The 27217-nt window shown below is 34.6% G+C and overlaps 1 protein-coding gene across 1 annotated transcript; it reads right to left on the bottom strand.

Annotated features, from left to right (window-relative positions):
- Positions 1–213: 213 nt before the first annotated feature.
- snz (sorting nexin snazarus) lies at positions 214–27191 on the bottom strand. Its single transcript, XM_089631717.1, has 17 exons — positions 27033–27191; positions 26717–26945; positions 25288–25604; positions 22050–22222; positions 20412–20598; positions 18609–18882; positions 17100–17309; positions 15877–16048; positions 14437–14600; positions 9860–10033; positions 8315–8449; positions 8080–8220; positions 7632–7765; positions 7085–7387; positions 6838–6971; positions 6565–6713; positions 214–5619 (listed from the first exon to the last, which is right to left on the bottom strand). The coding sequence occupies exons 2-17, from the start codon at positions 26942–26944 to the stop codon at positions 5563–5565; spliced, it is 2952 nt and encodes a 983-aa protein (XP_089487843.1). The 5' UTR covers position 26945; positions 27033–27191; the 3' UTR covers positions 214–5562.
- Between the last annotated feature and the right edge of the window lie 26 nt (positions 27192–27217).

Below are 27217 nucleotides of genomic sequence, written 5' to 3'. Positions count from 1 at the left end.
TATAATTAATGGAAAGGTCTGTACCATAAATCGTAGGGCTTACTGTTATCTGCTGAGAGTTATGGTAAGCAGATTGGTTCTTCACAGACATAAAACTTAAAATAATTAAAGTCAGGTTTTGGGATAGGGTAAAAGAGAATTATAAAAATAGAAGAAATCAAGGTGTACATTTTGTTATTAATATTGTTTGTAATTTAGAACACATTGTCTCTGTAAACATCATTATTGTTCATTTAGAAAACATATTATTATGTAATAAAAAAGGTTTAGATATTAAATTTTTCAATTCTCTTACATTTTACATGAACATACATTATTGTGTAGTTAAATAGCCGCCATCTTGGCATAACCTTCACTGACATTTGTTCCATAGTAATTTCTAAGTTGACTTCTATAATGGATTCCAGCCAAAATCAAAATTGAATAACACTCTTTTTTCTTGAATTATTAATTTGTTAGTATGGCATCTAAATTAACCTGAGATTTCATGGAATCGAAAAGATTAATAGCAAAAAAATAAGTTATAAATCTATCATAACATCTAACAGCCCCGCGTAATACTGGAAATTCAAGACAAAGGAATGTAGAAGTAAATCAATGAAAGACCTTTAAATTGAAATTCTGTAGTAAGCAAATGCCAATGAAGAATATGCAGTTGTATAAATAATATTATGAGATCAATTAATGTGACTGCATAGAAAATAATGTAAAAATAAGATTAGGTATGTACGTCATACACCGTTAATTATTCTCCAAATTAATGTCCATTTTTACGTTTGCTAAATACATAATAAATGAAAATTAACATGAAACTATTCAATAAAAATACACTTAAATTAAAACAATTATTATTTTCTATATTTTTGAATAATTTCATGCTATTATTGATTCGTTTAAACAGAGATAACATTAAATCGCCGCCCCATAGGCAAAGGAGGAGTGCAAAAATTGAGTTGAGAAAAAATGCATTTAATGTTTGGAATAATATTTAGTGGTTTTTGTTGCTGTTGTACATAATACACATGTATGTTTGTGGTTCATGTATGTGTACACATTACCTCTGCTATATTACTTATTATATGTGATAAGTAGTATGTAATACGAAAGAAAACGTTATGTTATTTAATGAACTTTGTATATTTCTTCTCGTCATTTAGAGAAAACTATGTACATTCATACCCCCAAAGTCCAAACTGCCAAAATCCATAAGTGTCCTTACTTTCGGGGCGACAAAATACTATGTTGCGTATACATTTGCGAGCTGAACCATGAATTATGGGAAAGGAACAAAGCAACCATAAACGGGGTTTCGCTCTGTTCGGCTCGCAAATGAAAATATAGCATTAGATGATACGCAAACACACATATTTATTCAATCATTGAAGACAATATTATGAGAAAAATCAGAAAAACATTTGTTATGAATACAAATCTTTTTCTGATTTTTTGTTTCAAATTTTCGTTTGAGAGTCGCTAATATTGTCTTCAATGATTAAATATTACAATTTGAAGTTTTACTCATTAAGTTATTCCAAAAAATAAACATATTATTTACAAATAAACAGGTAAAACGGTTTGACCACTCGGTAATTTGATTCCGTTACACATACTAAAGCTAAGTAACATGTTGATATAACTTTGCACAAAAATCTATTTTTATTCTTCACAAACAAGTACATACATCATGATATTTTGCTACCTAATTACCTAATGTCTCACCAAGACAAAAATGTTCAATCTTTTGCAAAGTATACAAAAATGTAATGAGGTTGTCTCCTTCAACAAAATTTTATGTAATTTAAAAGTATATCAAATAAATTAGGGCATAAGGAGGTGAGAACTTTTGGAAAATACCGAAGATATAAGCTGTGAAAAAGCCGACCGGCCGATAAGCGTGCGATGTCACCATACGAATACTGACATTCGAATTTTGAACTGGACTGAATTGTGTTTCGTGACGTCACTGATATTTAGAGCGGTTATTTTAGAGATATGGAAAAACTAATTTTCCTCTCATTATTAACTCTTTAAATATAACACATTTTCATAAAAAAAGGAGACAACCTCATCAAAGGTTTCCTGAAAAATAACCATTCTACTCATATTTAACTTTAGAGCTTGTTCCACACAAGGAATAAAAAATGTGGGCGTGGCCTATCTCACAATATCGCCGGCCATACAATCTCATACAATCGTCACAGACTATCTGTGATAGTTGAATGGGATTATATGGCCACGCCCCTAGATATTTATATATTCTTTTGTCACAAGCTTATTACAAAGAATGCTTTCTTTTTTTGATGTAAACAACCTTTGGAAGACAATATGTGGCCACTACTGATCCTGTCCTTCTAGGTTTAATTTTAAAGGAATATGTAGTTATTACGAAAAAATTACAATTTTAAAATTTAAGTTTTCGAATCAAAGAGTATGTTTAAAAGTCCATCCAATTCCTAGATTTAAAAATTACAATTTTTAAATTTAATTTTTCGAATCAAAGAGTAATGTTAAAAGTCCATCCAATTCCTAGATTTATCACAAGAAATACAAAATTCCATTTGAGGTATTCTCAAGAAGCATAGTTTGTTGTTCACTCAATTTGCTGAAAAGATTAATAATGACTAGATAATCATTAAATTGCGATTAACTTTTATTATTGGAAACTCTTTCTCTTTGGCTTTTTGCTAAATAATTAAAATATAATATGTAAGTACATATTATTCTATACAATTCGAAAGTAGTAAAATATAAATATAGCGAAATAAAGCAATAACTCTTTGTTTACTTTATTAAGAACGCCCGGCTTCACTTAACACAAGCACCATCAGGGTACAAATTAAACTAATCAAAAATACACTGTGCTTATATTATATACTCACTTTATATGTATTAAATATATTTAAGCAGTTACAATGAATTTTTTGATTAGTTTAATTTGTAACCTGATGATGCTTCTGTTAAACAAAACCGGTCAGTCTTAAAAAATTAAACGAATTTCATGGTTATGAACAAAGTTATTGTTTGATTTCATTAACATATCAAACCACAAAGTGACTGCTTTCTACCAAAATATATATTCACCTCTAACCACACATAAGGTCCCAAAGATATATAATATATGAATAGGTACTGGTAAAGCGTGATAGATTTAATGATTATTGTCTTTGCGCTACTAAAAAGGCAAATTACGTATAAATGATTACAATTTTAACACGATTAGGCCTTTTGCAATGAAATGTGCTGTTAAAACTATCTTAGTTTTATGTAAAATACTTACTGTTAACACTTAATTAACAGTTAATTCAGAATTATTTTATAGTTTTCCTACATATATTTTGTCACTAGATTATTAGTCAACGCTTTATGGCAGTGAAATAAATATTCAATATTGTAGAGTGACACATTTTGTACAATTTTAGTCTCATGTGTTTTAATAAATATAATAATATGTTAAGTTCTAACTAAGTATAATCATATGAGAATTTGTCAAGAATGTTGTGTTTTGCTTAAAAACTGGTCTTTATGAACAACAAGTTATATTCAAACCAACGCCATGTGACAGGGAACAAAAATAATATAATTTTATTATAATTTCTTTTTTTAAAGAAAGACAAACATTCCCGGGTTACGAATAACCTGATATTTGAAAATATCTTGTGTTTTGATGGAGGACTTAGCCAGCCGAGGAATTGAACACACCACGCCTGGGTGGGACTAAAATGCGATTCCAACTCAGTCACTGACCGTGCTTTATTAACTATGTTTTATATTAAAAACGGTTTTATAGGACAAACATTACCATTTAAAACACTTTCCTATTCAAAAATCGACCCCTTAACGAGATAGTTGAGACTTTATCATATGAGATTTTTAGAAAATATGTCATTTGCTGCCGCATTTTTATAATGATCTACGAGGTAAAATTAATTTATTTGTGAAATAATTCACATAAATTAATTATATTTAAGAGGTTGTGTGCTATGGCATCCCACTTCCGGCTATGTTGTGTGACTGGAGGTAGTGATGATAAGTACCTGCCGAAGCAGATATGATTACTAAACACAACTAATACCGTTTTAAACAACCAGGGCAATACTGAAAGTATCCACTACAAGTTGGCGCAAATAATAATCTAACTGCTATGTATTATTGCAGTTAAATTACGTGAAATAAATAATTCACATAAGTTAAATTAAATTAAAAGAGATAATTGTAATATTTTTATAATAGGAGATTTTGTTTGAGAACCCTAAATCCACCTTTGATGGATGTTTAGTCCAAGTGTGTGTGTTTTTACTGCAGTAAATAAATTACAACGCATTTGTAAAAGTGTCTAACTAAATACTATATCAAATTATTCGATCATGGAAACATGAGGAACTTTTTCGCGGGATTTGGAAATTGCAATTACATAAATTACTGCTCCTAGCAATTTGTGCGCTATTATAAAAAAGACTTGTAATTCGTAAGCAGATTTTATTTTCAAAGTCTTAATAATGATGATAGAATGCGAGGTGTCTGAAAACTGTCAGTAATTTATTAAGCAGTCATTTAAAGGGCGACACCCACTTCATCTCCCGCACCTCGCAACATCCCCTCACCTTTAGGTTCCTGTTTACTGATTCTCATGTCCTTGGATAAAATTTTTTGTTAGTTATTGTTTCTATAATATCTAAAGGGTGAATATTTAATTGCATACCATTATCTTTTTCATTAGGTTGGCAACATAATAGACACATGTCATGCATCGCATGACATTGTTGAGAAATTAAATTTAACTTAATTTACCAACAAACTGATTGTATCATTTTATTTTTTTATTAAATATGCCAACATATTACAATAGATTTAAAAATACAGATAGTTCAAGGCTAATCGCGAAAGTGGGTATTTTTTTTTCAACTGCCCAACTCAATTGAGAAATTATTTCTCATGTTTGAATTGTTTATTAAATTAAGAAAAATGGTAGAACATGCAGACGAACTGCCACATGGCAGCTTTGCGTAACTACTTTTTTTTGTTATCGTTAAGATTTTTGTAATATCAATTATTATATTAAAAATATAATATGTATGCGATTAGAGATCATGGAAAGTTACACAAAGAAGAAGAAAGGCGTGATTATTGATTGCACTAAAAGTACTAAAAAAATTCATGGAAACAGATTCAATTAGGGACAGTAAATCACACCCGCACATCATGCAGTCACTTATAAAGTTTATATCAGTTTTCACAGTTGTTCAACGCCACTTTAAAAACTAAATTACGGATTGCCAGGAGTGAAAATATACAAATAAATGCATACAGGTATGTACATGTATAAAAGAAATCCATAGAAAATTATTACAAAAATACACCTGTGTATAAAACATTTTAGAGGGGAGACTTGTTATATTGTTTCTTGTTTCTCGTCAATTATTCCTTGATATATTCATATCATTAGTCATTTTAAATTTAATTTCATATTCTTACCTATTACTTATTTTAAAAATAAAATTGCATTCATCGAACTATTGTCAAAATGATACACTATATTCATTTGGACTTATAATAGAGGTCATATCACTGATGCTGCTTCAATTCGGGAAATACCTCGATCAAGAGGACTTCGAATAATTCCTGGAAAACAAGAATAGACGTGGAAATCAAATTAAATTGGTGACTCAGTTAGTGCAAAAGTGTTTGCATTGTCTGATAATTGCACAGTATATTGGCAATAACAACACAGCAGAGCAAGATACGCAATTATAAGGACTTCTGTGAAATTATGAATACATATATCATATGATCTCACAATACACAATATAAGCCCGGAAAAAGGGCGTTAATAAATAAATAAATAAATATTTCTGGAAAAAGATTGGATTATTAGTCAGTCATTGGGGACATAAAATAAATACAAATTAAATTTTTTTTTTTTACATTAGCTATACACATAGGGTAAATATTTTTATTATATTTTATTATTTTTAGAGTGTAATGATTGTAACTCACAGTATGTAGGTATGACTACTAGAAATTTCAAAACAAGAATTAGGGAACACGAACTATGTTTAAAAAATAATAATTTCTCCGAGTTCGCTAATCATTTGATAGAGACAGGCCATAGCTTCAACCGGGATAAAACTAAGTTTAAACATTCTAACATTAATAAATATTTTAATTTGTGCGCATTAGAAACATTAGAAATCAACAAAAAATTTAATTCAAACATTAATATAGTTAATAAAATAATCGCACCTTGCAAATCACCTCTATTGACAATGTTCCCCGTTATGTTGACTCCTCCCTCCGTTTCCTTCTCAACCCCCTCCCCCTCCCTCAAATCCCCTCCCACAAAAGAATCAAACTAAATAAAACCCCATATTTCTGCACTTAAAAATTTAGTTTTAAAATAGCTAGTTAATGACACGAATGTGTCGAAACCGGTCGCTAATTAATAAAATTTATAAGAACAAATGTACATTGTGAATAATAAAACTCATTAAAAATAACAAAAAATAAATATTTTCCTTAGGGCCTATTTCATGTTTGGAATCATCATCGTATTAGAAAGATACTTACATAAAACAGCTGCTTGTTCTGCATATGGTTCTGCAGAGTATCAAATATTTTCTGAGCCCCCCTTTGAGACGACTGCGCCCCCATCAGACTGGTCAGCACTTCAGGGATGTTGTTAATGAACTCCTGGCGAGCTTGGTGCCTAGTCTCATCTGGAAGAACCACCACTTTATTAATTGCAGATTTAATGATAATCAAAAACATCCAAAAGAAGAAAGCGTAAGGTGGAATAACGAAACATTAAGGTAACTAATAAAGTATTCATTGAATATTTGCCTTTCATCGATGGAGTTCTGTCTTCACTGGGCTTCATCAAGACCCCACCAGGCCACCAGGACTTTATTATGATGCTAATGTAGTAGTGCAGCATGGGCTCCGAAAAAATCCATGTAATGGTATCTCGTATTTGTCTACAAAACGCAATGAACAGTTGAATCTAAAAGAACACTTTAATAACCATACAGAAGTTCTTATTGATCATATGGCTAACCCATAACCCATTGTATGAGTATTGATTTATTACCTGTTTATCGTTCGTCCATACGTAATCTGCACAAATGAAATCAGAGTCTTTCTCAGCCACTTGAAAACGCCTCTCATATCGAACACTTCCCCCATGAGCGTGTAGAGGGGCTCAGCAATCCCGTCCTTGCCGTCGTCACCCCCGGATGGGGCCCCAAGGAGGCCCCGGCTGCCGTTGGACACCGCTTTGGAGCCAGCCTCGCCGCTTTCTCCGTCCAAGTACAGGGAGATTTCGTCGTCTTCTCCGGACTCTCGGATTGGCAGCTCTCCTCTTTCGGATCTTGGAGCACTTTCGTTGCTGCCACTAGAAATAAATTAGTGATCTTAATGAATAATCAATCATTTTTTTAAGAAATTAATGAGTATTTATTGATTTTAAAAAGATGAACCACAATTTATTCCAAATGTCACTTGCGGTTGCTGGATACACATGGTAACTACAATCACAATAATTGACTTTTGTGATTTCAGTACAACGGGTTAAAGTCATGAAATGATTTATGGAAATTAATCACTACTATGTACATACTTCTATTTAAAATATTTACCTTTTGAAAAGCGTCGAAAATGAGAATCTAGACTTCTTTGGTGACGGCGTGTTGTGTTTGAGATGTTCCGAGCTGGGGCTTAAGAAAGCATAAATGGCTTCACTCTGATTCAAGTGTTCGTCTTCTAAAATAAACTAAAAAGGAAAATGGTACATTAAAACACATAAGCAAGATAAATAATGAAAAAAAATACAAATACATTAGAAATGTGTTAAATTTGCAATGGTTCGGTATGTACATAATAATGATGCATGGATGTCTTTTATTTAAATTTTTTTTAAATTTATTAATTTAAATTTTAAATTACATATAATTTTTTTTGGTATATCTCTGTTTGACATATTTTGATGTGTGACAGTACTTAAATAAATAAATTGTTACAAAGGTAAGAATAAGTGCTAACGTTTCTGAAATTATAAGGATAGAATAATTTGAAAATTGTACTCACATCGAGATATTTCTGTATTTGAGTTTTAGCTTTCTCAAGGGCGTTTTTGTCTGTTTTACCAAATAAGAACTTAAAGGAGTTTGAAGGCAGTTCCAGATTTTTAACACCAGAACACAATGGACGCAACTTCCTATGCAGCTCCTGAAATGGCATGGATATTTTAAGGACTTTTTAAAACTATCATTAAACATAATTACCAATTAAGAGCATTGTTGATTAAGCCAAGAAATTGTACCTGAAAATGTTGCAAGGATCGCAATAGAACCCAACCAGTAGAGATGGCCTCAGGGTCTTCATCCTCTCCTTCTGCTGAAGGCTCATCTTTTTGGACGACCAACACAAATTGTGGTGGCTGTGATTCTTCAATAATCTAAAAGTTCAAATGATTTTTTCTGAAACTTTTTTGAAGCGTTTAAAAAATTTTTATCCACTCAAAAAATAATGTCTCCGAACATTAATACGGAAACAAATAAACCGCTTACTGTGGTTGTATGTTTGTAAAAAAATGTTTTTGTAAATTGCACTATATAGTTTATATATTTCATAAAATTAGTATATAATTTACCATAAGTAGTTTCCCCAGAAATAGCTCCGAGAAATGAATTTATTGACTGTGCCAATTGAATACGTCGGTTCTCAAGAGGTTAAAGCCTATGAATCCACCATATTTAACAATTTATCCCATATTTTTAGGTTTTACATAAAAAATGATGAAAAAAACCTAAAATTTATAAATGCGTGTTTTCTTTATGTTAGTTAACTAAATTGCTCTAACTTGTGCAGGGCAATGTTGAATATTATTATTTCTAAATGTTGTCTATGTTGTATACTGGTTTAACAGGTAAACAGATTTAATTTTTAGAAAACAAATTAAAATGACGTCTACGTGTAGACTTTACGGTACACAACATTATCTCCAATATTCAATACGACGAACATTAGTGACATCTTTTGGTATTCGATAGAAGCATAATCAAGCTAGCGACTAAACATATTAGCTGAAAGCGGGAAGTTAGCCACCAAAATTAGGGTAGCTATTGCTCAAGTGGTTTTTCAACGGGATAAAAAAAGTAGTTTCAACAAATATGACTATAGTTATGCAGGTATGTAAGAATATAGCTACTACCCTTTTTTATAATACATACAGAGCCGGCCCTGAGATAAATAGCCGCCTGGCGCATGTGAAATTTTGACAAGGGGTGTAGACGTACCAGTAGACGCCTACGTAGGTGATTACTTCAAAAATATTCTCAAGGGAGACGTGTTAGGATTGTTAGGTATTCGGTATTATCAGCGCCTTGACAATCCGGCGCCCGGAGCGGACTGCTCCGATTGCGCCCACTTAGGGCCCGCCCTGAATACATACTTCCTTTCTCATTCTTGACTGGAAAGTTTTTTTAAAATTAACTTCACGCGGGAGGCCTTGAGGAAAATGATTTCCCTCATCTTTGGAGATTCCGTGTGGAGGGTCTTTTTGAGGAGAGGAAGGTATGAAATGGGTCTTGAAGAGATCATGGGGCTTAATATGTTTGCTTGAAAATTACATTAGAGGGAATAAAATATTTTAATTGCATATGTCTGTTTTTAATATTAAAATCTGAAAGAGTCTTTTGTCTGCTTCAAAAACAGCAAATCTACAGTAAAATTAATACATAAGTAATATTTCCAAATAAACCATGGAATCCGACAGATCATTTAAAGTAACTTGATGGTAAAGTGTCTGAATAATAATACTTAAATGTACTTCTATCTGTAATGAATGAGCAGTTGGTATAATGACCTCAGCACTTTGGACGGTGGCCCTCCACTTGCCAAGGTGCTGCGCCCAGGTGTGAGCGCGTGCCAGGTGCGCCTCCAGTCGCCGTCGCTCCCCGGCCAGCGCCACTACCTCGCGCTGCAGCAGTTCCAGCACCTTGGATTCCGGCTTCAGCGAGGCGCGAAGAGCTTGCAGGGCCTGGGGGCAGAATCAGATAAAGTGTGGCTGGTTAGAAGATCACCAATATCAAAATACAAAAAAAAAACAGTCAAACTTCTCTGTGTCAATTTAGATTCAGACTTTTCGTTTAAAAGTCAAATAAATAGGACTGTCTGCCTGAAGAAACCTTCCTACAGAGGCAGCCAAACTACTTTATTAATGCAACGGCATTTATGCCAGCCTTCCAAAATATCAAATTGACAAACTTCAATCAGTGTTTAATGCAGCAGCACGGCTCATAACCGGAGTTTCAAAATATTCGCAAATTTCAGAACACCTTCGTAACCTTCACTGGCTCAAGTACCCTGAAAGAATCCAGTACAAATTCTGCTGTTTGGTGTTTAAATCCATCAATGAAATGGCCCCACCCTATAAGCGCAAGTCAAATACTACGTTTGGTGATCTTGCTTTCGGAGCATCTGGGCCGAAGGCTTGGAATAAACTCCCTCCGGAACTAAGATCCATAACAAGTCCAACAGAATTCAGGTCTAAACTAAAAACTTACCCTTTTAAGCTGTCATACCCTTAAATTAAATATACATACCTGCCTGAGAGTAGCATTCTTGTATGTATTGCCTATAATACATCCTAATCACACTTTTCTTATTGGATTTACATTATTCGAAATCTGTCTTCGAGGGACGAATCACATTTAGGAAGATGAATTCTGATCAAAACCTTGCGCTGTAATACTGCCCAGCATAAAATTTGCTCTTTCGTTCTGAACACGCTCATTAAATAGATAAATACATTATTAAAATAAATACCGTAAAGTCCAATTATATCCTGTGGGTGCGAACCCTATCTAAGTTCTCGGAATGGATAGGTAGGTGATTAGTGGGGGTATTAGGTATTAGGTGAATTAGGTACTAATTGAGCAACTCATTATTAGTATAAATACCGGGTTTTATCGTAATTAGGTCATTAGTCTTTGAGCTATCGTCGAGCAAACAAGTCAATCAAGGGGAGAATTGTGGATATGGAGAAAATCGAGTTCCGCACTGTTATAAAATTCCTTACCAAGCAAGGAAAATCAGTTCAGATCATACTGGAAGAGATGTCATCCGTTTACGGGGACTCTTGTCCCAGTAAAACTATGGTTTACAAGTGGCATACCCTCTTTAAACAAGGCAGGGAGTCGCTTGAAGACGACCCAGTCAGGAAGGCCTTTCGAGGTGACCACCCCGGAAATTATTAAAAAAGTTGAAATATTAATAATAGAAGATGCCCGACTAAAGAAGAAACAGCTCGCAGAAATGGTTGGAGTGTCAGATACAACCATTTTCAAAATTCTTCACGAACATCTTCGCATGACTAAAGTCAGCGCAAGATGGGTGCCGAGAATGCTCAGCCGCCTGAAAAACAACAGCGCGTGGAGTGTTCTCGTGCTTTTTTGGACCTCTGTAGGGAATACAAAGATGGAGTGTTGGCTCAAATTGTTACTGGTGATGAAACATTGCCACATCCACCCTACAGTCCTGACCTGGCTCCCAGTGATTATTACCTTTTTCCAAACTTGAAAAAAGAAATAAGTGTGGAAAAGTTTTCAAGTGATGAAAAAGTGAAGGATGCAGTTTCGGTGTATTTTTTAGACAAAGACAAATATATTTTTTTTGAGGGTATAATAATAATAATAATGATATTGGACAATTTTTATAGCGCCGCTTTTGTGAGTTATCACCTCAGGGGCGCTTTACAGTTGATGCAGGTATTACAAAAACTATAAATATTACCAAAATAAAGTGAGGTTAAGTAAAGTAAAATGAAGAACAGGAACAGGTGACATGAAGATAGAAGATGGAGACTCTGCAGTAAGAATCCTAGGTGAAGAAACTGGACCAGCTGCTGCAGCGAGAGAGTCCACCAACAGTGTCAACACGAGGTTCGTCATCCATCCAGGTATGTGTCTGTTGCTAATAAAGCGCTAACACAATATCCTCACATATATAACCGACCTTGGCAGCACCGCTGTGATGTTCGACGAAGATAGAAGATAGATACTACTGCGTCCACCAACAGTGCCAGCACGAGGTTCGTCATCCGTTCAGGTATGTGTCTGCTGCTAATAAAGCGCTGACACAATATCCTCTCATAGATAACAGACCTTGGCAGCACCGCTGTGACGTCCGACGAAGATAGAAAATGGAGACTCTGCAGCAAGATTCCTAGGTGGTGAAGAAACTGAACCAGCTGCTGCAGGGACAGAGTCCACCGCGTCAAGTTAATTGAAAGATCCGAAAATGTATTATGGTAGCTGGTGAATATATTGAAAAGGAAAAATAAATTTAGATTTTTATTTCCACTCCTTACCCCCCATTCCGCGAACTTAAAAACGTTCCCTCGTAAATATCTTTAATAAACAATAAACAGTGTTAATCTACTAAGTACATACTGAATAATATTTGCTTATATAAAATGTAAATAAATAAGAATAATAACATATGTACATTCTAGCATCACGTTGAATCATCATCAATCAAATTCATTGTATTAGTGATCGACGAACCGGTGGGTGCAATCTGTTAGCCACAAATTGATAATAGTCTGACTAGTCTATAGTTAGTAATGACATAGATCATTGTAGAAATGTATTATATATTTGTACAGCCACCTTGAGGTGATTTTGCACAGAAACGGCACGATACAAATCACAAATATTATTATTATTATTGTACTTCTAAATACTGAAACTTGTTAGATATTGAGAAAACTGATAAAAACAGAAAACTGCTTACGAATAACAGCTTCAGATGCACAGGTAAATGGAATGTAGAAACATAAGACAAAACAAAATAAAATGGTGTTCCCTGGAATTGTGTGATAGTATGTGTAGGAAGAAACAAAATATGACCAATCAATTACTACTGTATCTCTGCAAAGGAGCACACAAGACAACAAAACGAATGAGTACTTAAAACGATATTATGTACCTCCAAGATAGTCAAATTCCTTACTTTTACTTAAAAATGAGATTATGTAAACAAAAAACACCAACAACTTGCTTTCACCAAGGTAGTGTTAATCCTTCTTCAGTTTTCAAAACAACCGCACTTGAAACTAGCACAATTTTCTTGCTTCCAGTAAGGTAGGAACTGGATAAATGACATTCCGGTAGAAACCAAGCATATTCTCATTTCAAGACCAAACATCTTCCCACTATGTAGTAACATTCCCTTCCCTGTGAATACAGGTGCAACGTAGAGAGATCGCCTACCCACAGCCTGTCGAGAGACGATCAGTAAGTCTTTAGTTGGAACTTTCCTATCCATGCATATCCTGTAATAATTGCATGCAAATTTATGGTCCTTCAAAATTTTTTAAAATATTTATTAAAACATTGCACCTGCATTACTGTACCTGCATTGCTATATTGCTCGTTTACTGGTTTCATTAGATAACCATTAACCCTGACAATACATCTTGAAAGTGAAACTGGAGATAAAAGTACATCCAACATGAGTGTTTGATTTCCTAAGAATTAAATAAAGTACAATAAAAGTCCCCTTGAAAGTTTTTAACTAACTAACCAACACGCCGTTTCTCCGCAGGGGTAGGGAGAGAGGACGGACCACCAAACAACTCAGTCTTGGCACACACTTCTTGCCTCATGTACATTCATACATCGTTTCATACATACTCTTCTATTATTCTGACTCTTGACATGGCCCGACTCGAGTATCTGATTCACTTGATGGTGCCATGTCTTCCTCAGGCGTCTCAGGCTACCATTCCAATTCGCATAATATATTCTCGTTATACTCCTTTCTTCGCTCATTCGCTCTACATGCCCAAACCTAGCGATTCCTAAACGAAAATTTGGAACAGAAAAAGATACATTCACATCTAGGACTCGAACCCAGGACCCTTGCCTTGCCAGGGCACTGCTCTACCAACTGAGCTAATTGGACCCTATCTCCTTCGGTCATATTTAACTGTATCATACTTCGAATAAGAACTATTAACATTGTCTTGATTTTTCTCACTGCACACTTTTACTGGCAGCTATCTTTATGTATTTATTTATGATCACAAGATTCAACCTGAACTAAATGCAATCTAGACAGTGTCTTTAGATAAATACATCTTATTTTAATTTTATTGTGCGACATCTATTGACTTTTTCTGGAAGTCTAGGATGAATATTTTACTTTTACTTAATGAGTAAAACCTCAAATTATAATATTTAATTATTGAAGACAATATTGGCAATTCCAAAACGAAAATTTGAAACAGAAAAATCAGAAAAAGATACGGTCACATCTAGGACTGTAAACCAGGACTCGTGCCCGGACTCGTGCCCCAGCAAGGCAAAATAAAATTATATGTTTTAAACTAATTAAGTGTGAAATTCTCATGTAGCCTTATGTGCAGGTTTTAAGTACCTGTGTTTTATTATCAAATCTCTCCTGAAGTTGCTCCAGCTTCTTGCGAGCGTAGCTGGAGTGCTCCCCAACATTCAAGGCTCCCACAGCACTATCGTTGGAGGACACTGAATCCCCTGATAACTGTCTTTCTTCCATAGGCGAACTTTCAACAACTTGCTGATCTGTAAGTGACAAAACAATTTCTTTACTATCAATAAGAGAATCAAAATGTTAACCATTAGAGGTCGCTAAATAAAAATCTCAAAGTGTTACAAAGACAATAGATTTATGAAGTCATTATTTACATAACACACAATTATTGCTACGCATGTAAAGATCACACCTCTTTTATTATTACACTAACACAATAGGCCTTAGGGAAAATTATTTTTATCAGGGCCAATGTCATCTTTGGGAATGCTTTTTGAGGAGAGAAAGAAGTGAACATGGGTCTTGAAGAAACAAATGTTGAAGGAGGGAGGAAACACAGAGGCTGGCAAATCATTCCACCAAGGAGCTGTTGAACTCGAGAACATAGAAATGACCTGGTCTCATGTGACAAATTTGAAGCGTATACAAACGTTGGGCGGGCGTTTGGCATGTTTCCCGACTATTTACCGGTGCCGAAGGGAGTAATCAATAGTTACCTTTAATAAAATAATAAGTCAACATATTATTATTTTCCTGTCCTCATTGTTGACGTCAAATTATGCTTACTAAAGCATTTCTACAACGCATCATTCTAATCTCAAATTATCTCAACTTTTTCACCATACACATGTAACAATATAACCACATAGTTTTCTTACTCCTACAAATTTTCCACGTAAAATGGGTTTTTCTGCCAATTAATAGATCTGTCAAAACCAACATCTTTGATTTTGTTTAGTACCATTTAAACATTGAAAAAAATATGAAAAAAATCTTATGCTGACTGTACACACTCGCCAAGGCACCTTGAGACAGGCTGAGAGGGAGTGTGGTGCTATTGTCTCTTTTCGCTCGCGCTCGGCCTCGCTTGGACTCATGAGGTAGGCGAGAATGCGCATGTACTCACTAGCTTCTTTAGTTGCCTGCCAACTGTCGATATGTGCTCTAACGAATTGAGTTAGAGAATCGGTATAATGGGACCCAACAAACTTAAAATAGTAGCTAATAACATTACTAGTAATTATAGTAGCTAATGGCACAAAGAGCAGCAGTAGTCCATATCGGCGAATATCCATACATGAATTGATTCAGCGAGTATGTACATGGCGAGCTCTCACCTCATGTCTATCGCCCGAGATCCTCTGCAAGATGCTCTCAGTGAGTGTGTAGAGCCAGCATTACAAGAAAGTACCTAGATATCTACCTCAATTTTCACACAACATTAATTACAATTTTTTTATAACACTAATTTGAAATAATAAAAATCATTTAGTTTAGACAGCGGTTAATAATAATTATTGAAAGTACCTTTGTTTTCATCATCAGCCAATGCTTTGATTAATCCCCTGTATTGCTCGCTCAGAAGAAAAGACTGATAATATTTATCCTGCAGGGTATTGATGACCATTTGCTGGACTTCATAGAACACTTCCGGCCCCTTGTCTCCTAGAAGGAAGGCTTCCATTCTTTTGCGAGTTTCCTGTAAAGAGAAAAAAGAAGAAAATTGAACAGTAAAAACAACAAATGAACTTTGTACAATAAATTAATATAACCATAACCTTCACATGAAATGAAAAAATTATGTGACAATATGTGAAGAAATTCTTAAAATTTTGTTTTTACAAGTATGTATAGGCATAAAATGTATTGTTAGCAATAATAAAACGCTAAGCAAATGGTTATAAAGAAATATTATATTGTGTTCACGGTTTAGGACAATAATTAACATTCAATAATCGGCAAGGTTAATGTTACGCAGTTCAATTTTCCAGCCGTTGCTTATTGGCCGTTGGAACAGAACCACCTGTTCCCAGGTGTCCAGTAGGTCTAGTCAATCCCTTCTTTACCGGCCGATACTCGCGGTAGCTGGAGTTCTTTCTTTGGCCGACAGAGCGCACCTCTGGTGACATGAGAGTGAATCAAACGACTGTGGCGCCAATATTTGAATATGCAACAGTAAATACAGGTACCTACTTGATAATATTTTGAACCAAAATTTTCCGAAATTTTCAAATTTACAACATAAAAAGTGAACAAATTGGATAAACAATGTAGGACTTCATGATTACAAATTTTTGTATAGTCATCATATCGCATGTACAGTGAAACCTCTATCTATCGTTTGTGAAGGGAACTATTGAAAAAAACGATGCCGCAAGGACATAACGTCAACTAATAATAATAATAATATTTAAATGATGAATGTGGTAAAACGATACGTAGAGGAACGATTGATGCAATCTATTTATGCGAGTTTTGTATGAAATTAATTCAGGACAGGAAGAAATAAATGACAAATGCGGGAAAACGATAATATTGGGAACGATCGACCGAAAAATCACTGTATCAATGATTTTGAATGGTAAATAATTAATAAATATAATCAAATAATCTTGGAAACAAGATAGAATCAAAGTTCTGTTTTGTGGATTGCTCAATTAAAATCTCTATCATGTAATGTAATTTTTTTTATTTTTTATCCAACCTTTTTATACTCCCTTATAAATTAAAATATAACTAAAGATATGAACCTTATCAACTTTGATTTCGGCACTGGGCGACCGAATATAAGTGTAGAAGATCTCGGCTCCGAGCTGGTGCCAGTTGCTTCTGTGGCTGCCTCTTAGCTCCTCTACTGCTGTCCAGTAGCCCACCAGACCCTGGGAGCACAGAGTCTCCAGGAACAGGGACAAGTGGCGTCGCCCCAGCACACTCTCCAGCACTGTGCACAGCGATAATACCTGGGAAAATATATAATACAGATCAGCATTACTCTGAATGTAACACCTAACAAGAGCCCCCTCTGTATTGGAGGTAGAGAAGGAATTTGTTAATATGGGCTTAAGAGACTAATCAAAAAATTAACAAAACGCCTTTTGCATCTAATCCTAGAAAACACTTCCTTGCAAATAGAGTAGTGGATGCTTGGAACAAACTCCCACAACATGTCATCGATGCAACAAATATAAATCAATTCAAAGCTCTATTGGGTTCACATTTGGAGAGAAGAAAGGACTTAGTTCAAACTTAAAACAACTCAATTACTGTCAAACTTGTTGTGAAATCAGATATGAGCGCATCAGCAGAATACTGCCTGCTCATTACATAATAATAATAATAATATGTTACGTGCTTTTTCACATAAGAATGACTCTAAGAGGCAAATGATTTCCATGCCGCCAAAATTAATGGTGAATGCGTGCAGTGTTCTCGACAAATCATAAAAGTCAAATACGAAAAGCCAACTAGGGCGTGTAATAAATAAATTCTTCAAATAAAAAACCGTTTACAGAAAAAAAAAAAAATCATTAAAAAATTATGTGTAATAAAACAAAAAATTAACCTAAGAATAAGGGGGAAGCACAACAAAACTAAACACACCAAAAATCAAATAAAATAGATGGGAGTGGGTCAAATGTCCTCCATAAACGATTATTTGCATAATTTATATTTAATATTTTTTCACTCCTTTTCTGCTTATCGGTTATATTGATTATTTTTTCAATTTTATTACACTGAAATATGAAAAGTATTGCATTGCACTCCCCCTGCATGTACTAGTCCCAGCGAGAGCTCGTACGTATGTCATTGAAGATTGTCCTCTTCCTTCTCATGTGTCTTGTATAAAAACGAAAAACATAGTAGATACTAGAGACACATACAACTTCTCACTGGGAAGAGTATACATTATAGAATAAATTAATATTATTATTATAGTGATGAGAAAACGTATACATAATCCGTTTTACTAATTAGATTCTTACGTTTTTGTGGTAAACCTGACCTTGAGTCTGGTTTAAGACCGTTTTAATGTTCAAATAATAAGACAAGTTTTTCACTGTTCTGACCTTGTGCGCCGCGTAATATTTAAACCACGATTTTTAGTAAGGCTGAATATGTATAGTTCAAAACCACACATTACTGTGATAAATCTTCTAAAACTAGATAATGGTTTATTTTTTTAAATATCAGCCTTGAATCGCAAGATTGGGGTTAGTTGATTGATCTCAAAATAATGAAAATCAGAAATCATGTCTCACCTTAGCATTATCTGAATCATGTGAAGGGAACGGTCCTTCCCACCCTAAAGCAGTAAGGGCCGATTCACACTGTCCCTTAGCGTAGGACAGCTGCGATATGTATCTGCGGAGCTTGCGGGCTGCAGCCACCTGCCTCCGGCCGCCTCCCGCAGTCCCGCCTCGGCCTCCTGCGCCTCCGGAGGTTCCCTCGGCCCCAGTGTCTGCCTCCACTCCCCTGGCTCGGTTCATGTTCTGGAGGGTGGTGGCCTGCATGATCTCAGTCACTATTGTGTAGCTACAAAATGTATACATAATTAATTTATTGTGAGAAAGCTTCATATAAATGCAAAAGAGAGTGACATATTTGGGGGAGAATGAACAGAGATAAAAGATTATGTAATGTAATAATAAAACATCTGGAGTTTGCATCAGTTATTTGGTCTCCATTTTACAAAATTCACATAAACAAAATCGAACCAATTCAAAACAAATTCCTAAAATATCTTTGTTACAAGTCATTTGCAAGATTTAATATTTATGCAGAAGCAGCTTCATACTTTAAAATTGATTCACTGAATGTACGGAGGCATCATAAGGATGCACTATTTCTGCATAAAATAATTAACAATAATATTCAATGCCCAGAGTTGCTAAATAAGATTCAATTCAATGTACCTGCACGCTCAACACGCTCTTCTGTCCTGTTCAGGGTGGATCAATGCAAAATGAACTCTAAGCAGAATTTTTGCCTGAACAGACTATGCAATAATTACAATAGCGTATTATCCAAGGTGGATATTTTCAGTTGCGAACTTACCAAATACAAGAGGTCCATAAAAGAATATTTCTCTGATGGTTTGTGAATAATTTTAGATCTCTATTGTTTATATTTCTATTATGATTTGATTTTAAACCTCTCTCCGTGGCTATAAATGTATGGTTTTGTATATTTTTCGTTTTATATAATATTTTGTTTTGTATAAATTTTTGAATTCATATTCAGTTTCAGTAGAGGTAAAATCACAAGGAGGAAATCCATAATTGGTTTTATTTTGGCTATATAATACTTATGTACAAACTGAAATAAATGTAAACTGTTGATTTCCCAAAAATTAATAAATAAATAAATAAAAGGGTTTAGTACAAATTAATGAAAATTTAAGTTAACAAATTAATGCAGCAGTCAAATCATACAAAACTTTTATTACGAATTTGCGTATAAAACATGTTTTTTTTGGTTAAATTTTAAGGGAGAAGGAAGAAAATTTGAAAGAAAATAACTGGCACAGTCATTTAAATTAATTTGAATTGGCGAGTGTGATTAATTCAAAGTGGTGATCATTTTTCTTGGGTTTTAAAAGATTCATTAACAACTTAACAAAGTTAATAGCGGCTATTACACATAGACTTCAGCGTAGTAAAAGTAATTATCTACTAGCTGTATCCCACCACGCGTTGCTGTGGCTTAATCTGTTTGTGCAGACAGAGAAACAATAGCGCATGTTGCTTTTAGGTATACAACGTTGTGTCGAAATTTCAAAGCAATCTATGAAGAACTTTCAGAGATTTAAGATTTTGAACATACAAACATTTACATTTTTATTTATCTAACTCTGTAAATAGATGGCCCAAACTGAAGGAGAACTTTTGAGACGTATGATGTACTATGCAATACAACACACTTTACTTCAGAATGCCTTTACACATACACTACCGCGAAGGAGCCGTTCAGCGGATACTTTAGTTTGGGGGTCGAGGAGCGTGGTCGGAAGTTTATGTGTATAAGTTGCCAAAAATAAAGTAATAAAATTATGGGCAACTAACCGTATTCTCTTCAAAGTGTCAATTTCATTGCAGTTGTGAATGAGTTTCAGGAAGTCTTCAAAGCTTCTTGCGTATTCATGGGTTCTGTTCTGCACGGCAGCTGCAGCTCTCTGCGCCTCCAAGTAGTTGAGGATCTTCTGATTCAAATAGTCTGGCTCCGTTATCATGTTGACCGCTGGTTGGAGAACTGAAGGAAAACAATTAATATTTACAATTTGGAGCAGGGGTGGGGAAACCTGTGGCCCGCGGGCTTTTTGATGCGGCCTGCTGACCACAAAAAAAGAGTACTTATAAAAAAAAAACTTTCAGAACATGAGAATATTACAAGAACAATTATTATAAAACCCAGTATAAGTTGACATGTACATCTTATGTATGCACCTATGTTACAAAAAAGCATTTTAAACACAAATAAATTGGCAATTTACCATCGTTTTTCAATTTTATTTTGAGTTCTTATTATTTTACTAATGAGAAATTAAATGTGTAGTAAGAAATTATGAGTGTAGTGCTAATTAAACTGGGCACTCGCATACAGATAAAATCACAGGTGTTGATTCATCTGCAGGTGGTTCATTCATTAGTATTTGGTAAAAAGAGATTGTAATAATATATCGAGGATTCCGACACCCCTCCCCCCCCACTAAAATCTAAGTGCAGCCTACGGGTGATACTACGAACATCCAAATGGCCCCTGACGGCGAAAAGGTTCCGCACCCCTGATTTATTTATTTATTAATTTAAACGCCCTGATGGGCTTTTACATTATACATATTTTACTGCATAATACAGTGACAACAGAAGGTTTTTATTTTTAAAACATAAACACAAAAATAACAATTTTTTTTTAAATACACAACATATCTACAAGAAAACAACAAATATACACAATCACTCTTTAAATATGCTACATAAAAATGTCATTCAGGTATCTCTTGAACACAGGCAAACTTATATGTATTGAATATGTCGATTTAGAGATATATATCGCATTATGTATTATTTTTCATAACTAACTAAGCAAGCCATTTCTCCGCAGGGGTAGGCAGCGAGGATAGACCATCATACAACTTTGTATCGATACACACTCCTAGTTTCATTCAAATTTAAATTTGGACTCTTAACATGACTTGACCTAAGAATTTGATTCACTTGATCGTGCCATGTCTTCAGGAGCATCCCAGAATTTTTCTACCATTTACTTTATATGTGTTCATTAAACTCAAATGATATTATTACTGGTAGGGTGTCTTAACTTTTCTAATGCAAGTTTCCGATACTCAACGATTCAAGTACTTTGGCCACTACCGTCATACATCTGCGTGGAGGTTCATACACAAGTACACATTACCGACCTTTTTATAAACTCATCGGTGACGCAACTTTATAAAAGTTTGACAAGGTTGTTCCAACTACAGCAGTTGTGAGTGAGGTTATGAAAGCTAGATTTGACTTTTCGAGATGTGGTGGCGATGAGGGGCTCGTATTTCAGTAGCGACATGTACAGACTGTGAACGACAAGTTGTTTACTTCTTGAATACACAACATCAGTATCGGATTCTTGCGTATTCCTGTGGAAGAAGGGCCTAAGAGCCGGCTTATGGAAAAAGGTATTAATAAATTTGGAGTTTAGCTTACTTTTACAAGTCAACACTTCTCTGAGCAGATGTGTGGCGGGCGCCAGGGAGTAACAACGGGGAAGTAGGAACATGATAAACAGTTCACTGACTTGTCTTAAAAAGTTTATCTCTGCTGTTGGAGACATCAGGTATGGAGACAAGGCAAACTCTGGGGACATATTTGTTTCAGCACTGAAAGAAAGCAATAATAAGTCCTACGTAAATAGAATATTTATATTGAAGTCATTTTATGATTGTCAACTGTCCATTGTAAAGAGAAGGTACATATGGTCATACAATATTATTATAAATGCTATAATTTTATTTGTTCATATCAAGCAAATACTTTGTGATGTGACAATATAATTTAAAATAAAACATTAACATAGTAAACACCACTTTTATTTTTTATACTTAGTGCCGACCGAATTTCGCTACAACCGTAGCTTCAACAAGACTGTAATACTGTATTATATAGCCCTGATGAAGCTACAGTAGCGAAACCCAGTCGGAACTAAGTATAAAGAAGTGGTGTTTACTAAGTTATTGTATTGTATTGTTTTTAATTTTAATTTTTTATTGGAACAAATTTTCTTTAATTACTTTTAAGGTTATACCTATCAAATTATAAGCATGAAGGTTATATCCACTGGTAAGACAGGGATCCTGGGTTCGATTCCCAGTTGTGACTGATTTTATTTTATTTTTCTGTGTCTTGTTCTGTTTCATGTTTCCTTTAGATTTATTAGTATTATCTTCTTATAATTTATTAGTATTATCTTCTTATAATTTATTAGTATTATCTTCTTATAATGTTATAATTTTATTTTTCATTCTCTTTCTGTATCTTATATTATTTTTTATTTTTATTATTTCTCTTTAATTTTTTGTAATTTCTATTTGTACCAAAAAAAAATTGTTTAGCTTCTCTACCTGGTGATAGATAAATCATAAACTATTTATTTATTTATTTATTACAAGATAATACATTACAAAATAATAACAAAGTTATAATGTATTATTCCCAGTGAGTTTACAAAACTCATTCGGGAAAGACACAATTACGATTGACAAGACATCATAAATACATTAAAATAAATAAACGCAGATGTTATTATGGAGTTCCAAAGAAAGATGGTGTTAGTTATAAATAAAACTGCTGAGGAAATAGCTTTTGCCAATGTTTTATTGTTCATTGCCGGAAGTTTTAGATTACTAGGTAATGCGTTGAATTGCTTATGTGCAATGCAATGCTAGGCTTCCTGTAAAAAGACCCTCCACACAGTATCCCCAAAGATGACATAGGCCCTGAGGGGAAATTATTTTCTTCAGGGCCTCCTGTGTGGAGTTAATATAATAAAAAAAACATTTGTCAATTGGATTGTTTGCACTATTTACCCACTTCTCAATGCTTTTAAAAAAACATTAGTTTACAATAGTTTTTAAGGTATTTTCAATTAAAAAACACTCAAAAAACATTTAATCTCTAAAATAGAGGCTCAATACCCCTGATAAGTCTCAAAAGACCCCGCTTCCTCAGGCCCAGAATTAGAGGCCCAGGGGCCCTAGGCACATACAGAATTGGGGCCCTTCTAGAGGGAGGGGTATGTTCAAGGTGTTGGGCTTCCTCCCGATGTTGTGACCCTAGACCCGGGCCTCTCGGGCCTCTAGCTGAAGTCCGGCCTTGTGCTTGCTCAGAAGTTGTAATGTAAGAAGAAAGTTTTTTAGCAGGAAGATAGTTTTATATCAGGTAAAAACAGGATTTTTTTAACACAGTGAACCTTTTGGGCCAGCCAAAATACTCAGGCCAGTCCTGCTGCATCTTGCAATCGATAATATAAAAAAACCAAGCAACAGGAGACATTGCTAATTCTAATAAATATAATTATCATGTTAATACTGAATGAATGTTCCAAAACAATAAAAGATGTTAGATAAAAATACAGCAGGTTCGTAAATGTAAGTATTTATGCATTAATTGGAACATAGTCACTGTGCTTTTATTTACAGAAATAGAAATACTGTGTTTTAACAGCCAACAGCGGTAAAATTGTGATAACATAAAAACAGCACCATCTTTTTTTTTAATACGATAAAAGAGAGATAAAATTGTCTTATTTAAAGCATACGAAATTGGATAGTTAATAACTTCCCATATTCAACTAATTTTTGCTAATTTTGGTAATTATTGTGTGTTTTACTTACCATGGCAGAGTAAACCTTTACTCTATATTCTTTTCAAGTATCTAATTGTTTTGGAAAAATCTTTAAATTAAAGTTTAATTAGACTTATGTGAATAAAAGTGTTGAATTTTTTGTGCTAGTTATTCAATAATTTATGTTTTATTTTTTATGTGACACCTCGCAAGAGCGCCCCTGTCTGTATTGTGTAAAGGCAGGGGAGCTATGTCGCCACCCGGTTGTACAGCCTTGTGAGGCAGGTTAAAGTAGGGGCTGTAGGAAGGGATTTATTAATGCGGGTCTTGAAGAAGTCCGGATTATATAAAGGAGGAAAAACAGATGCCAGTAACTCGTTCCACATATGAGCCATTTTACACAAAAACGAGTAGGATGTTGTTATTCTCAAGGTATGTGAGCAACTTGTTAATAACCACCCTTTCCAATACCTTTGAGAGCGTGAAAGAGATGGCTATGGGGCGGTAATTGGAAGGATCGGAGCAGTCCCCCTTTTCTTAAAGTTTGGGTGGATGATAGTCCTTTTTTAAAGATCTGGCACCTTTTCACTTTTGAGTGAGAGTTTAAAGTATTTTGAGAGCACCGGCGTTAATTCTGCAGAACACCTCTTAAGGACCAGGCCTGGTTTTTCCGTCTGGCCTGCTGGCTTTATCAATTTTCAACTCGTTCAAGACCCGGAGAACCTCCTTGTTCCGGATCTTTGGTTCCTTCATGTGGAAACTGCAGTGCAGAATGGAAGGGGGAGGCTCTCCGTTATCTTGAAGAGTCGAGTTTTCCGCAAAAATTTTGATTAATAACTCAGCTTTCTCGCGGGCCGAGTTAGCCTGCCGGCCGTCGGTCTTAGTCAGAGGTAGAAAAGTGGTTCTGTAGAAATTTATCCCATTTGAACAAGCGAGCGACCAGAAAGAACGGCTACCAGTGGGGCAGTCTGCCAGCTTTTTGGCAATAGTAAACCTTATAATTTTTTTATTTTTAAATTTTAATTCTACTTAAAACATTAAAAACAAAGTCTACAATAGATTCTAAACATTATTATATTATAGACAGCATGTCATACTTACACACGACTCTGTGCTATCCGAATTTTTTCAAAATGCATTGTTATCTTGGTGACCATATCACAAGCCAGCAATTTATCTCCGTCTATCCTGGCAATCCTGTCATTGAGGTCCTGCACCGCCCCCCAGAGGTCCTCTTTAAACTGTTCAATCGTAACATCTGGTTTAAAGGCATAGTCCTTCAGCCAGGAAACAAGGAAGTCTCGTAAAATCAAATCTATCAGCTGCTGAAGCAATCCATCCACTGTTCGTCCAAATACAACGGGCAAATGTGATTGTTGGTTCGATTGGTTAGACTTAGGTCCTTTGATATGGTCCACCTGAAAATTAAACAAATAAACATTAGTTTTTAATAATGCTTATCGCCGACTACTCTGCCTACCGAGATACTGCAGTGCCACAGAAATGTTCCTGGAGGGATGAGTGCAATCTTTCAGAACACTTCTCCACCACCACTAGAGAAACTTACGGCGCAGACTACACCAAACCAAGAATACCATTATCACTGCCAAGGCTGCCTGGATGAATATCGGCCCTGATAGCCTGACAGTAGAGAGGAGACGGTCAAATGTCCTCTATAAACAATTAATTGTATAATTTAATTTAATATTTTTCACTACATTTCTGATTTTTATTCCATGTTTTGTTATTTTGTCTGTTTTATTATTCTGAAATATGGAAAATTTGTACATAGTGCATTGCACTACTTCTGCATACATTACGGCCTCCATGGTCAAGGGGTAAGGCTCTCGACTAGCAATTCGAAGGTGGCGGGTTCAAATTCCGGGGTGCGCAAGTAAATTTTATGTGATGAATTTGTGTTATTTCACAATTCATTAATTCAAAATAATATATAGTATACTTGCGGCACTTTCCAGAGTTGAAGAGACTCTCAGTATCGCCCTGATTTTGCTTTAAAAAAACTTGTAATTCCTACAAAATATTTTTTATCGATCAAGCTAAGGGTAGTAGCAAAACATAAGGTTTTTCCATTGCTTATCAAAATAATTAATTAAACTGTTGTTCGCCAGCACATCCTTAAGGATACTATTAAACAATTATTTCTCCCAATATATCTAGATATTATAGGGAAACTACTTTCGGAGGATTATACAATATTTTTTTTTATAAATATATAAAGACATTTTCTGATAAGACAGTAAAATTTATAAACACATAATTTTGCAAAAAAAAATTAAGTTACTGCGAAAATAGAATCTGCTGGCGCACATCAAAAATTTTGCATCGGCGATCAAGAAGTTAAAGATGATTGCTTCATTACACTAAAATCTCATAACAACGATAGACTTTGTTAACACAAATTTAAGACTCGGGTATCGCCAGTTTAGTGAACTTGACAAATCTCTGAAGTACCGGATTAGTGAGATTCTACTGTATTAGGAACATAGGATATCTACAGGTTTGAACTTACACTGATGTTTTCACGAAACGCTTGAAGGTCTTTATCAATATGTTCTAGGAGACACGCCGGGGTATAATGTTGGGATGACAGGTAAATATGCGCCCAAACTGCACATCCCAAGCCAAATGCCAGAGAAGATATTGTTAACAATGACAGGCATGTCAATGACCAAAACCAAGGCCATAACAGAGAAAATAGTAAAACTAATATCCCAGCACCAGTCAGTAGCCAATCCATTCTATAAATTAAAAAAATATATATTTTAGAATTTGAATGATTCATATACAACAAATAATAATCAATAATCAAACATTCGACAACATACGTTTCCGCAGATTCTTTCTAATCAAAATAATGATGTCATTTTTGAATTGGACCACTTCAAAGTTGTTTTATAAACCTAAAATAATTCTTATAATGCTCTTTAACGGAGTATAACAGTGAGCCGCTAATTTATTTGTATATGTTTTTTGTTCTATTGACGTTTGACAGATCCCAAACGTCAAAACA

The sequence above is a fragment of the Hesperophylax consimilis genome, chromosome 5 (genome assembly GCF_061612785.1).
Source record: "Hesperophylax consimilis isolate HC1 chromosome 5, BYU_Hcon_1.0, whole genome shotgun sequence".
Taxonomy (NCBI): domain Eukaryota; kingdom Metazoa; phylum Arthropoda; class Insecta; order Trichoptera; family Limnephilidae; genus Hesperophylax; species Hesperophylax consimilis.
The sequence above is the reverse complement of the archived record's forward strand: the minus strand, read 5'-3'. Positions and strand labels throughout refer to the sequence as shown.